The 13,037-nt window shown below is 36.0% G+C and overlaps 2 protein-coding genes across 3 annotated transcripts; both read left to right on the top strand.

The window, feature by feature from the left end:
* The first annotated feature begins 2,713 nt into the window (after positions 1 to 2,713).
* On the top strand, positions 2,714 to 7,675 carry LOC108204608 (rho GTPase-activating protein 5). 2 transcript variants are annotated; one of them, XM_064083926.1, is made up of 5 exons: positions 2,714 to 3,360; positions 5,410 to 5,524; positions 5,615 to 5,734; positions 6,591 to 6,821; positions 6,936 to 7,675. In XM_064083926.1, exons 1-5 carry the CDS (start codon positions 2,891 to 2,893, stop codon positions 7,488 to 7,490), a joined length of 1,491 nt encoding a protein of 496 aa, XP_063939996.1. In that variant the 5' UTR covers positions 2,714 to 2,890; the 3' UTR covers positions 7,491 to 7,675. The 2 variants fall into 2 exon arrangements, with proteins under 2 accessions (XP_063939996.1, XP_017229621.1); XM_017374132.2 differs by having other exon boundaries at positions 2,715 to 3,360; positions 5,404 to 5,524.
* Positions 7,676 to 10,766: 3,091 nt separating this feature from the next.
* Positions 10,767 to 13,037, top strand: LOC108204224 (3-ketoacyl-CoA synthase 1). Its single transcript, XM_017373557.2, has one exon. It carries the CDS (start codon positions 11,113 to 11,115, stop codon positions 12,763 to 12,765), a length of 1,653 nt encoding a protein of 550 aa, XP_017229046.1. The 5' UTR covers positions 10,767 to 11,112; the 3' UTR covers positions 12,766 to 13,037.

Raw genomic sequence — 13,037 nt, 5'->3', positions numbered from 1 at the left:
CTTTTAGCTTACAACTTTATCTTTTATTGCTGTGCCCCGTCTCTGTATTTTGCTCCCATATTGCTGTACTCTTTCTGCTCTCCACCATTCTACCGTATTTGTAGCCGTGTAGTATAGATTAGTTAACTATGCACACTACATTGCCCGGCTTTACACGATTCTCGCCATGATAATTCATTTTACTTAATCTTGAGAGAGATTTGTTCTAAAGATCTGAAAGATATTGAAGCACGTGTGACGTGCATGCATGGGATCGCTGGCGCACGTAAACTCTGTAATCCTTTTTTATGTGGACGGAAAGCATATACTGATAGTTTATCCACGCTCACCTCGTTTGGTATATTTTTGTTGGGTATATTTTCGTGTTTGATGTACATGAAAGTGAAACTCGTATCTGTATATTATTAATTTTCTGTACTTAATTTAAAACAATTATCCAATCTGAAATGTTTAGTATCCGATGTGAAATGTTTAGTGTATTTTTTATGTGTATTATATATAAATTATTAATATAATTATAATCAAAAAATATCTTTAAAACATATTTTTCTATACAATTTTACTAAATATGAATAATATGTTCATGCTTGCATACAATTTTATACAAATTTGTTAAGGTATATATAATATACCTACATATACGTATAAATATATACTCCCCTCATCTCAAAAGATTGTGTTTTTTTTTTTGCGCACGCACTTAGGAATCGTACTCCTGACCTCCTGCCAGGGGACTGATCTCAACCATCACACCAAGACCTAGTTGGCTCCAGCAAGTTGTTTTATTGTTGTGTATTCAGCTTGTGAAACAAGGGAACAAGGAAACTAGTTAGCTAGAGAAGGGTATACTTGGGAAGTATAGGTCTTGGAGAGTTTTTAGTTCAGGGTTCAGGGGTTTCGGCAAAATGATAACATGAATAAGGGTTGAAGGGAGTTATATTATTGAATCTTGTAATCGTTAACATTTGAGTGATTAATAATATAATTTTTTACCAGTTGGTAGGGGACGAGGACGTAGACCAATAGGGTTAGAAGTCGAACCTGGCTATAATTCTTGTTGTTCTTAGCTTACTGTTTATTACTGTTTTGCTTTGCATACTTATTGTTAGCTAACTGACAGTCTATCTCGAATCTTAACAGCAAGCTATTTGTGACAGCTTTAATTGTTCGGTAACTTATAAAAACCAATTATATTAGCTATAACCTATTCACCACTATCTAAGTGTATAATTTCATTATGCACAAATATTTCGTGTACTTTCATGTACCCCAAATGAAAATCCATATCCGATACAAATTATATCGTGTAATTTCGTATTTGTGTACTTTCTTGTTTCGTGTATCGAAAATCAAAATTCATATCCATTCATTTTGAGTAGTTTCATTTCGTGTTAGCGTGTAACGTGTCAAATTAGTTGTCAATGTTACTTGTAACCAAAATTAGCAGTAAATATTCCAAATTTTCTTTTATAAACGTTTTGACTTATCTAAATTACATATTATTATTATATTACTAACATGATTAATTATAATGTTGAGATCGCATCCACTATAGATTGACGTTAATTAAACACGGTAACAAAAACAAAAAATAAAGAACACAAACAGTTAATGTGAAAACCCCTCAACGAGGATAAACCACAAATCCACTAAATATATGTATTGGAAGATTGGAGTTACTACCTCACTCAACACCATTGTATACAAACACCTGAAATTGATTAGAGAAGTGTAACTCTCTCAATTTTGCAATACTTAAAACTCCTACAAATATCTATTTCTATAGGCACCAAAATTATTCTAATCCTTATTTACTTCAAATCCTAAAATTTATAATAATTACCATCAATCTTGAATATAATCCTCCCACAATTAATATTTTTATAAAAATAAGATTACCTCAATAATCATAAATAAGATATTTTCTCAAATTATGATTCTTAACTTATTTAGAAATTCAGGATGGACTGACATATAATTTGGAGCACTAAAATTTGTTTTCATATCATATTTTTGATTATTTCTAAATTACCTCTTATTTATTTAAAATATAAATAAATATAAATAATTATATGAACAATATCTGTTCTTTCATATATCGTATTCTCCGCAAAAATAAACACAAATACTTTACTCTTTTAACTCTAACATTATCTACTTTAGACAAACATGAAGCCTATACAAGAAAAATATTATAATTTTTCCTATATATGAAGAAATTTAAAATATGAAGAATATAATAAAAATTTATCAAAAACAAATTATCACATATTAATATTAGGAAAATATTTTCAGATAGATAATAAAAAAATTATTATTTATACGACATATTTACAACATATAAAAGAATATTGTAAAAATTAAACTTGTAAGAGAAAATATACTTAAATAGTTAATATGGATCAAACTTCAATTCATTATCAGACATCAATAAAAGTTATATGAGACTATTTTTACCAAATATGTTATTCTGACCTGGATTTTGCCAAAGATTGAGTGTAAACAAAGAAAACCAACACAAGAGAACTTTTACCACCATAGATACGCGAAGAGCAGAGGGTCCTTGAGTTGCATGTAGCTCCAAATTGGTAAATGGCGCCAATCCTATGTACTGTCCGTCTCCGTTGCTGTCATGACCAGCTAAATACATGGATTAATTAATACACACTACATATAAAGATATAACAGCATCCTAGCAAGAAAACAAAAAGGATAAAATGTTGCCATCATCTACTATCATATTATCTCTACTATGAATTTCACCACCACCCCCCACCTTCCATCAATATCTTAAACCAACCCAACACCCCCCACTCACCAAGAACTTTCCTTACTCTTCATGCGCTCCTTCAATATTTTATTCCAGCTTCTGTTTCCTTTGTGACTAATCATGACGCGGTTATTTCGATCTAAATCTTGCACCACCACCGCAAATAATCATGACTTGGGATCTGCTTCAATGTCTCATACACCTTCTCATTGCGTGACCAATGAAGACGACGAAGATGAAGACGAAGAGGAGTTTGAGTATTTTTTCGAGAACCCTATTACAACGCCCTTCATTGGGCCGAATCATCATCATTATGAGAATGAAGAAGAGCAAAGGTCTCCCAATAATAATCAGCTGCCGCAAATATTTTCCTCTGTGGCCTCGGCTCTGAGAAAGTCTTTGCTGGTCACGTGTAGCGCGGTGGAAACAGCACAGGATGATTTCTCCTCCTCGTCTTCGTCGATGGAGATTGGATGTCCAACTGATGCTCGCCACGTCTCTCACGTCACGTTTGATAAGTTTAACGGGTGCTTCCTTGGTTTGCCACTTGAACTTCAGCCTCAGCTTCCGGGCAAAGTTCCCAGCGCAAGGTTTGTCGATCTCTTAATTCTTTCATTTTTGCCTTCTGTATGTTCGTTCCAATGCAAATTTATTTCGTCAGTTCATAGTAATGTGAACTGTAATTTGTAACCATTAGTTGAATTCTTTATTTTGTTAGAATACTATATGATCCTGACCTGGTAAGCCCTCCTCCTAACACCTTGAAGTTTTGGGAGAATCTCGAATTTGCTTTGATAGCTCCTTTCTTTCGTTTTTTCTTTTGCAATTTGCATTATCCGTCATAGAACAACATTCAAGAAATCTATTGTTACATCTCTACTCAGATGAACTGTGAGTGGATGTAATCTATCCGAGGCCTAATTCGCAGTGAGATATACAAGTACTGTTTAATTTCAGTTTCTCAGCCACATTTACTTATTCAACCATGATTCTGCTGAAGCTGAAATAATGTGTTGTAGGGATAATATGCTCAGAGATGCAAGTAAGTCCAAACATCTAAAAGAATATAAATAAATGAATCTTATTAACTAATCACTTGTTTAATTTACAGAACCAGCAACCTAGCTAGCTGTATTAGGAATATTAAATATGGTCCTGGGTGACTGGTTGGAAAATTCAATGCCAGTTAGAATTAGCTAAACACACTGTAAAGTGAAAAAAATATGTTCTTTACCAGTCTAGTTTATTTGAACATTCATTCTTTATTTAGTTGACCAGTTCTTCTTCCAGTATTGGGGCTAGTTTAGCATAACAACTTTGTTATCCCATGTGTTGGCCAAAAGGATTGATCAACACCCTGTCAAAACCAGATAGTTGCCCTCTAGATCAGGGAAGCAAGCTGGGGGATTATGTCAAGCTGAAATGGCAGAATTAGTGATTGATAATTACTCAGGCTGGTTGCTTTTAAAAGTTAAAATCTTTCCATTTCCTGATATGGACTCAGAATTTGTCGAATCTGTAGCGGACAATTTTTCATAATATTTATTTATTTTTTGTCACTATCTTGTTGTGTGTACTTGGATACATTGGGTGGGGGACTGAGATCCGTGGGTAGGGTAAGGTAGGTAAAACTTTTTATTCTTATGTTAAATTCATAAGAAAGTTTCCCGTGAGAAGAAGTGGTCCTCAGTCCTCACTCCTCATGCATCATGTGTCAACTAAATTGTAAATGGCAGTATCTATTGATTTTATGGGTGAAACTGTAAAAGGACAATACAGGAAATTTATGCCTGCAAGTTCTTTTTTCTTTAGCTGTACTGCATTTCTTAGTTATAAATTCAAGATGATCGTAGGTATAAAGCATCGGGCCAGCTGACCAATATGTAATTATGGTTTGGTTGGAAAATAACTTTTCCAAAAGAAATATCCAACTTTTTAATATGTGGGAGACTGATTTTCTGTAAGATTGTGTTTGATAACATGTATTTTCATTTCAAATTTTGGATTTCAACATGACTTGAGGTGTCAGTCTAAATTCTCGGTTTTATACACGTATTTGGATGTCCTGGATTTCAGATGAAATTCAAATCTAATCCTATATATTAAAGACCACACAGTTTGAATTTTGTACTCTTTAAGGAACTCCATAACCTGTACTCCTGTAGTGCTAATGCAAACATTATGAAGGTGTATTTAATTACAATTCATGCTTTCTACTGTCTAGTTACTTTGGCTGAAACAACTGTAAAAAGCACATACCACATTAAAAACTCCATCCTCTGGTACACAAGTGGGAAAACACGTGAATCATCTGCAAGGCAAAGTATGCAAATGGAAAACTTAATCAAATCATTGACATAATAATACTCTCTGGTGTGTTATTGTGTTCATATCAAGGCCTAAAATAATGATAATTCTAAAATACCACTTTCCTTGATGTTATCTTGGGTTAATGCAAAAACTGTTTGTTGCTCAGTGGAATGGGTATTTGTCTAAGAATAATTATCTCAGAAGTGCCAAATAATTGAATATAAGGAAGTGTTTCATGTGGCTGTTCTTAAAATGCTAATATTTTGAATGGGGAGAAAAATAGTATATCTTATTAATTTGATTGGATCCTTATCCTGGTTTAGTGTCAGTGTGTTCGGGGTTTCTGCCAACTCAATGCAATGTTCTTATGATCAAAGTGGGAATAGCGTACCAACTATTCTACTTATGATGCAGAAGCGTTTGTATTCAGAAGGGGGCCTTCAGGTACAACCTTCACAACTAATGGCTTGATCTATTTATGGATTGATAACAATATGATTTTGAACAATTTTTCTATATGTGATTTGCATAAAGGCAGAGGGAATATTTCGGATTAATGCAGAGAACACAGAGGAAGAAAACGTCAGAAACCATCTAAACAAAGGAGTAGTACCGCGTGGAATAGATGTACATTGTTTGGCAGGCTTAATCAAGGTATATAACTAGTACTGTCACTCTTCAATTGGCCATGCTATGAATAAGGTGCTCAATATTGTGATATTCTATGTAATCACTAAAATTGTAATAATAAATTTTTCGTTACTAGTCTTAGGAAGCTATCCTTGATCTCAGTCTACTCAGCTGTGATCACCCACTGAATCTGGCACTTGTCTAGATAGGAAGACTAGATGTATTCATAGTGCTGAGCTTGAGTTAAAGGGAAAAAAAATTAAAATCAATACTTCATATGTGCTAACTGCTAAGTGGTGAGAGCCTATCTTTATTTACTGATAGACGATCCAATTAAGTAGAGATTCAGTTGGTAAATAGCAGAAGGCCTGTTCGAGAGAGCCATAATCTTAAATATTGGAACACATTAAAAAAAATTAAAATTGATACTTCATATGTGCTAACTGCTAAGTTGTGAGAGCCTATCTTTATTTACTGATACATGATCCAATTAAGTAGAGATTCAGTTGGTCAATAGCAGAAGTTCTGTTCGAGAGAGCCATAATCTTAAATATTGGAACACATTAATATTTATAGGGGTAAATTTTAGTTCTTGCAATTTTGCCATATTAATGATCTGCCTCCCCTGTTCATTACAATTAATAACTCATAGAGTTTAAATAATGAGATTATTGTATTTGAAATTAAGTGTTGAGCTCTGTGTGGAATGCCTAAATATTACTAATAAAACCATCACATTCATGAAATCGAGCTTGCTAAAGTCTATAATAAATATCATCAATCAGTGAGCATATTCTTTATTAGGTTAGAAGTTCCTCGTGTTTGTGTTTGGTTACCCTATATTCTGAAAACTGATGCAACAAAAATCTGAAATATGCAGGCGTGGTTTAGAGAACTTCCTGCAGGAGTGCTTGATTCTCTAACTGCAGAGCAGGTGATGCATTGCAACACCGAAGATGAGTGCACACAACTTATTGCACGACTTCCTCCAACAGAAGCTTCACTTCTTGACTGGGCAATTAATTTGATGGCAGATGTTGTACAGTATGAAATTCTGAACAAAATGAATGCGCGGAATATTGCAATGGTTTTTGCACCCAACATGACTCAGGTATGTAACAGTGCTTATCAAGTCATCTTAGCAAGTATGGCTAAGTTAAACAACTGCAATATTTTATATTAATTGTGCTAATAATTAACCAGATAGAATTTCCTCTTCATGCAGATGGCAGATCCTCTGACTGCACTGATTCATGCAGTTCAAGTGATGAATTTGCTAAAAACCCTGATCATGAAAACTCTTCGACAAAGAGGAGATTATAACACAATAGTTGGGTTGCTTTCGTCGTGTGGTGATTCACCTAGCAAGAACGTTGAAGGCCGCTTGTCGAGTTCAAATAGGTCAGCAACAGAATGTGACCACAAGGAGACTGGGGACACTAACATGTTGCAAAGTTCGACTATAGGCCGACTTGAATCCGAAAGAGAGGAGAGACTATGGACCTTCAACTGCAAAGATGGAGAGGAATCTGATTACGGACCATCTATATTAGCTACGAAAACGCCTGTTACATGCAGCAGCAAAGACAGGAAATGTAACAATAGTCCAGAAGGTTATGACAACAGGGGAACTGAAGGGATACTAAGCAAACTAAGTTTTACAAGAGGAGTAAGAAGGCTATACAGACACCCTCTGTTTCAACTGAATAAGGCAGTTAAGAAGAGTGGAACCATTGGATTTGTAGATACTACAGGAGATGGTGAAAAAGTTTGGACATAAGATGCATGAAGATGTGTGATTTTCTTTCCCAGTTCTAGTAGTCTGTAATACTAATATTTTCGTTTTTTAGTAGTTCGTTTGGGATTGTTGCTAAAAAGGTTTAGATTTTTAGGTAGTAGGTGTGGATGATTTTTAGTTGCATAATTTGGGAGAGGCGAGTAACATACGAGATTGAAGTTTTTTTCTGTTCAATGTATGTTTGTAGAACATCAACTCAGATAACTCAGGTGTGCGGAGTTAAACCACTGTTAATAAACTGCATGCAGATATAATAATTCAACCATTAACTAGAACCCAACCCAAAAAAATTTCAGAGAGGCTAAAACTTTTATTAAAAAATTTATAAGTGAAAATACATGACAAAATTTTGTTAAAGAATTTAAAGACAGAGATACATACGAAGATTTAGATTAACGAACAATACCATGAATTTATGTGTATCAAATACAAAATTATATGAGATTTGTATACATTTTTCTGAGACTATCAAAATTTTTTAATCTTCGATCTTGTGTCTTCTTGTAACTTTCTCATATGAACTAACTCCATTTTTACTAGTTTCACTTTCCTAGCATAGACTCTCCTTCCAATATCAATTAGAATCTCTTGAATTTTTCAACCATAATTAGCCCATACTAATACTCCCTCCGTCCCTATTTATCTGTCCACTTTGGAAGTGAAAATTTGTCCCTATTTATTTGTCCATTTATACTTTCAAAACTAATTTAATGATAGTTTTTCAAATATATCTCCATAATTTCAATTTTCAAGGCTTGACTTATTTAAAACTTGGTTGAATTCATGTTTTCAAGACATAAAGTAGGGGTATTCCACCATTTTCAAGATATTAATTAGAGGTATTTAATGAAAAAGTTTATACAATCAAGTATTTCTTGGTATGTGTTTTTTTTTCCAAGATGGACAGATAAAAAGGGACGGAGGGAGTATTCTTTTTTTCAGATTCTAATTCTAGCTCAAAGTTGACACATTTTTCCTTTATTTAAGTTTTATTGTATTCAACATTATCAACCTCTTTTTTAATCTCTAAGAGCAACTCCAGCAGCTTCCCTATTTTGAGTCTTAAACCAAAATATGAGGAATATGGGAAAATAATCTACTCCAACAGTATCTTAGTGATTCCCTAAATCACTAAGATCCACTAGCCATGTCTTATGTTTAGGTAACCTCTCTCCTCTCCTAAATCTTATTTTATAATAAATTTTGAATACAAACATGTTCTCTCTCTTCACCTATTGCAATAATGGTAACTTTTAATAATAAAATAGTATATAAGGAATGAATATAAGGAATATTGTTGGAGGCGAGAATAGCTATTATTATCTTAAGTCACTAGGATCCAATATTTTATATTATATTTAAGGAATGGGTTAATATGCTGCTGGAGATGCTCTAATATAAGTACTAATTCAGCTTCTAGGAAATCGTTTTTTTCTCAACTCTGATATCTCAGTTAAACGTCTAGCATTTTCAAGGGATCGACTCCTACTTTTTCTGTCCTTGATCCCCTCAGTTAAGTGATCTCCGATACGTAGTATTTGAGTCAATTAAGAAGACATTGCCAACTCTAATTGAGCTTCCAAGACATCCATCTTACCTCTCCAAATTTATTTGAATATTATCATATACACACACCAATATGACTACATCCGTATCTGTATTTGAAATTGTCGGATTTGGATGCGAATAATATCCGTTCTGTCTGGGATACAAATAATACTGGTTTTATCTCGAATACGAATGCATATATTTCAATAAATTTTTCAAACTTTTTCAACGGTCCTAATTATGAGTACAAATACTTGATTATCAAAATTTGATCAAAAGGAGTATCAAAGACAAGGATATCATCCCAATTATACATGTGTCGGATCATTACAAGCATTACAAGCAAAACTACAATCACAAACAATTGATTAAAGCACCAAAAGGGGAATATGCGATTACTTATCCAATGTACTAGTATGGAAGCAATAAATCAAGTATGAAGTCATTTTTAGGCGGTCCTCAAAATTATGTTTGTTTACCTACGTAAATGGAAGAAAAGAAAAATGCCAGAAAGGAAAGGTGGCAGAGATGGACATGATGAATGTATATGGGAAGGGAGGTGGGCAGGCCGGGAGGAGAGATAACTTGAACGAAATCATCAATTCTCACCTGCCTGGTTTACCTACTTGCTACTTATTATAGAAATTGGTCAATACTATTAAATAACGTTTTCTTTTTCGTTTTTAGTCATCCAATTGTTTCTAGTATTACTATGACTATGGTTTTGATCACCAGTACCCAACTACACATATCTATCTTGCACGAACCTTGTTGGCACTACTACTGTTCAATCAATCCTTTACCGTTCCTTTGTTTCCACATTTTGGTTATTCAACATTGAATTTTTTGAATTTTGACGGAGATATATGTAGAGGAAACTTTCCCCGTGCGCACATTTTTCTTATTAATACTTTTTCCAGAAAGATGTTTATGTAGCTAGGTTTAGGCATACCAATTAGAAAGATAACAGTATGCAATATGATTACCACGCATAAAAAAACTTAATTAAAAGAAGACAGAGTTGATAACGTGAAGATTGAAGATGACATACGGAGGAGTCGTCTTTTTCTGTAAATGAAATTAGAAATGTAGAAAAAAAGACGTAGGGGTTTAATCGAGCCGAGCCGAACACTGCCAGGCTCGGTTCGAACTCGATTAAAAAGTTTGGGGCTCGAGCTTAGTTCAACTGAGCTTTTAATTTCAAGTTTAAAGCTCAGCTCGTAACCAGTTTGATAGGTTTGAGTTTAGTTCGAAAGCACGAATCGAGTCACCAAATATTGACAAAAACTCAAAATATGATCTATTCGACTCAAGTTCGATTCGATTAAATATATAATATATAAATAAAACAATAAATATATTTTTAAAAATATATTTATTATAAAAATCAAAAATAATATATGCTCAAAATGGCTCGCGTATCTTACGAGTCTGCCGAGTAATTTGAAACTTGAGTTCGGCTCGATGAAACATTTAAATAACTCGAGCTCGACTCGATTATTACCAAATCAAATTTGAATATTTTACGATCCGAGTTGTAATAGCTCAGGAACACTTTGACTCATTTAACCCACGCAGGAGACTACTGATTTTTCTAATAGATAGATGAAGAAACATATTCCAATCAAACAGTGGGGGGAAAAAAAGAAGCGAAAACAAAAGGTAATAGTATTGCATAGGATAAAAGAATGCAATTACGCAGGTCATTGTCTCCATATCTGTATAAAAGCCATCGGCTGTGTTGTGTTAATACCAAAGTATGTTCGCTTAGATGAAGTGTGGCCAATCCCATTAATTGGTATCACCCGTATTATGAATGCAATTCAAGACTAACCACATTCATCATCCAATCCCCTCACCCATCTTCTTAATGACTCCCATTCCATCCAGCTCCAGCTAGTCTGCTACTGTGTGCCTCCTCACCTTCCTTGCCACCCTCTCTCTATATATTTCATCTCCCTCTTCGCCACATTCATTATCCCCCAACCTACTCTAACCAATACACCCAGCTTTTTCTTCATTGTAAGAGACATTGTTGTTATTTTTTTATATAACAATGGCTAGTCCTGGTCCAAGTACTAGTACTAGCAATAATATAGACATGAAACAGGAGAGATTAACAGCAGAGTTGGCCGTGAAAGACTCGTCGTCGGTAGTGATCAAGATCAAGCAACGCCTCCCGGACTTTCTCCAGTCCGTTAAGCTCAAATACGTCAAGCTGGGATACGGCACGGGGTACCGTTTTAACCCCGTCGCCGCGCTTCTCGTGTTTCTTCTTGTGGTGGTTCTGCCTCTGTTCCTCGCCACTCATTTAACCGCCAATGACTTCTCGTTTCACCACCCTCAGATCCGGGCCTGGAGCAGCCCCATTCTCGAGACGCTCGATACTGCGGTCATGGCTTCTCTGGCGATCCTGTTCTTGTTTTTACTCGGAGTTTACTGGGCCAAGAGGCCCCGGCCTATTTATCTCGTCGACTTCGCGTGTTATAAACCCGAAGATGCGAGAAAAATGTCGAATGAAGCGTTTATAAAGATGAGTGATGATTGCGGTGAATTTGGTGAGGAGATGGTTCAGTTTCAAAGACGCTTGGCTATGCGGTCTGGGCTAGGCGACGAGACTTATTTGCCCGCGGGAATTACTTCCAGGCCGCCTAATTTGAACATGGCGGAGGCGCGCGCTGAGGCTGAGGCGGTTATGTTTGGAGCACTCGACTCTCTATTTCAGACAACTGGCCTTAAACCGAATGATATCGGTATTCTGATAGTGAATTGTAGCTTGTTTAATCCGACTCCGTCTCTGACCTCCATGATCGTGAACCATTACAAGCTGAGGAGCGATATTAAGAGCTTCAATCTTGGTGGGATGGGATGCAGCGCAGGCGTGATCTCAGTTGATTTAGCGAAACAGCTCTTGCTAAAAGCGAACCCTAACTCGTATGCTGTGGTTGTGAGTACTGAGAACATTACGCTTAATTGGTATTTCGGTAATGACAAGTCGATGCTTCTTTGTAATTGTCTGTTCCGAATGGGGGGCGCGGCCTTGTTGCTCTCCAACAAGCCCCGTGACAGGGCGCGGTCAAAGTATGAGCTGGTTCACACTGTCCGGACTCATAAAGGTGCAGATGATCGTTGTTACAATTGCGTGTATCAGAGAGAGGATGATCAGGGCACCATCGGTGTTTCCCTTGCCCGTGAACTAATGGCTGTGGCCGGAGATGCACTCAAGACTAATATAACCACATTGGGGCCTCTGGTGCTTCCGTTCACCGAACAATTGATGTTTTTCCTCACTTTGGTACGAAAGAAAGTGTTTAAGGCCAATGTGAAGCCTTATATACCGGATTTCAAGCTGGCGTTTGAGCATTTCTGCATACACGCGGGAGGAAGGGGAGTGCTTGATCAGGTGCAGAAGAATTTGCAGCTCGGAGATTGGCATATGGAGCCCTCGAGAATGACACTCCACCGCTTTGGCAATACCTCCAGCAGTTCATTATGGTACGAATTGGCCTACTCGGAGGCCAAAGGGAGAGTTTTGGGCGGGGATCGAGTCTGGCAGATTGCCTTCGGATCAGGATTCAAGTGTAACAGCGCTGTTTGGAGGGCCTTGAGGAACATTCCGGCCTCGCAGAGCCAGAACAATCCCTGGGCTGATTCCATTAACTGTTATCCCATCAAAGCCGAATCCCCGGCCACAATGCAGGCTCTATAGTCTTATACATTCACATCCTGGCCGTATATACGTGAAAATTATTATTGTTTTCAATTGCTGATTAATTACTGTGTGTTCATCTGTTTTCCTCCTACTAAAAGTAAATATGCTACTGCGGTTCGTGCACATGCAAATGCACTTTCCAACCAAATTTGATGTAAATGCATGGTTTGAATAGCGCGCAATTGACAATTAATCAAATTGATTGTTGCAAGTGTGAAGCTAGTAGCAGATGATGATATTGAAATATATTTAATGATGTATTGCCCCAA

Source organism: Daucus carota, chromosome 1 (genome assembly GCF_001625215.2).
Source record: "Daucus carota subsp. sativus chromosome 1, DH1 v3.0, whole genome shotgun sequence".
Classification (NCBI taxonomy): Eukaryota; Viridiplantae; Streptophyta; class Magnoliopsida; order Apiales; family Apiaceae; genus Daucus; species Daucus carota.
The sequence above is the reverse complement of the archived record's forward strand: the minus strand, read 5'-3'. Positions and strand labels throughout refer to the sequence as shown.

Coding starts and splice junctions, on each gene's coding strand:
- LOC108204608 (XM_017374132.2), top strand. CDS start 2,891: ATGACGCGGTTATTTCGATCTAAATCTTGCACCACCACCGCAAATAAT. Junction 5,525..5,614: donor ATTCAGAAGGGGGCCTTCAG/GTACAACCTTCA, acceptor ATTTGCATAAAG/GCAGAGGGAATATTTCGGAT. Junction 6,822..6,935: donor TTGCACCCAACATGACTCAG/GTATGTAACAGT, acceptor CTCTTCATGCAG/ATGGCAGATCCTCTGACTGC.
- LOC108204224 (XM_017373557.2), top strand. CDS start 11,113: ATGGCTAGTCCTGGTCCAAGTACTAGTACTAGCAATAATATAGACATG.